This window comes from Cariama cristata, unplaced genomic scaffold, assembly GCF_000690535.1.
Source record: "Cariama cristata isolate BGI_N322 unplaced genomic scaffold, ASM69053v1 scaffold27825, whole genome shotgun sequence".
In the NCBI taxonomy this organism is placed as follows: Eukaryota; Metazoa; Chordata; class Aves; order Cariamiformes; family Cariamidae; genus Cariama; species Cariama cristata.
The window spans coordinates 1-2,003 of NW_009618532.1; the positions used below are offsets into that span (position 1 = coordinate 1).

At 47.1% G+C, this 2,003-nt stretch overlaps 1 protein-coding gene across 1 annotated transcript in view; it reads left to right on the forward strand.

Annotated features, from left to right (window-relative positions):
• Positions 1–4: 4 nt before the first annotated feature.
• The window catches only part of ADAMTS1 (ADAM metallopeptidase with thrombospondin type 1 motif, 1), a gene marked incomplete at both ends in the record, with an annotated part of 4,502 nt that continues 2,503 nt past the window's right edge, over positions 5–2,003 (forward strand). Inside the window, 4 exons of the mRNA XM_009700897.1 lie at positions 5–181; positions 646–778; positions 1,192–1,359; positions 1,654–1,940. Of these exons, the coding sequence (XP_009699199.1) occupies positions 5–181; positions 646–778; positions 1,192–1,359; positions 1,654–1,940 (765 nt within the window). The remainder of the gene's footprint in view (positions 182–645; positions 779–1,191; positions 1,360–1,653; positions 1,941–2,003) is intronic.

Consider the following 2,003-nt stretch of genomic DNA (forward strand, 5'->3'; position numbering starts at 1 on the left):
CAACTCCATCAGCCTCGTGGTGGTGAAAATCATGGTCATTTACGAGGAACGGAAGGGACCCGATATCTCTTCCAATGCGGCCCTGACCTTGAGAAACTTCTGCAGCTGGCAGAAGCAGCACAACCCACCCAGTGACCGGCACGCGGAGCACTACGACACGGCAATCCTCTTCACCAGGCAGGTGAGGGACACGGAGGTCGAATCCATCTTTCAAATCCCCGAAATCCCGTTGCTCCCTGCCCCCGGAGGGCCCCGCTGCCAGGAGACCTCTGAAAAAGTGTTCAGAGGCAGTCTCGGGTCATCACAGCTTCAGCAAAGTAGGCTGAAAATGGAACGAGCCGCTTTTTAGTGAGTCGTTTATTGTGCCGTTTGCACTGTCTCAGGTGAAGCTCAGAGTATGCACAATGTATTTCTGCCTCATATATTTTTAGCAGATTTAGTATGGAAATTATGCATTTTATTTCTACGTGTAACCCTCGTGTACGTTCCAAAGGCAGATTCTTGCCATCATACCCATTGAAGTGCTGAATATTTATGCTCTTTCCATAAGTAAAGGCAAACTGCCAGGGCTGGATGTTTCTTGCCAAGGTTAAGTCTCTGATCTGATTAATAATGAAACTGCCTTTTTTTTTTTTTTTTTTACAGGACCTCTGCGGTGCCAAGACATGTGATACTCTTGGGATGGCTGACGTGGGAACAGTTTGTGATCTAAACCGCAGTTGCTCTATCATAGAAGACGATGGTTTACAGGCTGCCTTTACAACAGCCCACGAGCTAGGTACTCGGAACTTTGCAAGGCCATGTCTCGTGATTAACTGAAGCCAGCCTGATGCCGTAAGGCAAAGAGAAGCCCAGCCCGCGCCGTGGGCTCGGAGCACCCTGCGCTCCCCAGCACAGTCGGGAGGAGGCAAAGCTTTGCCTTGTAGCAGGGCTGAAACGCGGGAAGCAAATCCTGTCCGCACGGCATTGTCTGCAAGAGCTGTGTATTTGGCTGGTTGCAGGAAAAAAGCATGGGAGAAGCCCGTGAGGGGAGCAAAGATACAGTGCCATCTGCTTAAAGTTTGGCAGTATTCCGATTCGGGTTATTATTTAAAGACCAGGCTATGAGCAGCTCTACAGTAATATTGGTAATGCATAGGACAGACTTCCTAAAATCACAAACTTTCCTTTTTTTTTTTTTTTTTCCTAAAGGCCACGTGTTTAACATGCCTCATGACGATGCAAAGCAGTGTGCTGGTATTAATGGAATAAGCCGGGATTTCCACATGATGGCATCGATGCTTTCCAATCTGGATCGCAGCCAGCCGTGGTCTCCATGTAGTGCCTACATGATTACCACATTTTTGGATAATGGTCATGGTGAGATTATTAAGCTTTCCATTGATGTGGCATTTAAGCTCTTGTGCTTTACTGCTTTGCCCTTTTTCTTTCTTTCTTTCTTTTTCCTTTTTCTTAACGGAGTGCTTTCTGCTACAGCATAGACTTAACCTTTTACATGCTGCCAGTGAATTTAGAAGACCCTTAGTTTTACAAAAACGGTGGCACAAATTGGCTCAAAGACTTAGGTTACAAAGCAGTTCTCATTTGAAACCAAACTCACTGACTGCTTTGCCTTTTGTTTTTTTTTTTTATGTCTTTTTCCTTCCATTTCAGGTGAGTGTTTGTTGGACAAGCCCCACAAACCGATCCAGCTTCCTTCTGACTTGCCGGGCACGTTGTACGATGCCAACAGGCAGTGCCAGTTTACATTTGGAGATGAGTCCAAGCACTGCCCCGACGCAGCCAGTACGTGTACGACGCTGTGGTGTACGGGCACTTCTGGAGGACTGCTGGTGTGCCAAACCAAACACTTCCCGTGGGCAGACGGCACCAGTTGCGGGGAAGGGAAGTGGTGCATGAATGGCAAATGTGTGAATAAAACCGAGAAGAAGCACTATGATGTAAGTAGTAAAAAAGAAATCGGAATGTATCTTGGGTTGCGGAGCAGCACGGATAATGCTTCA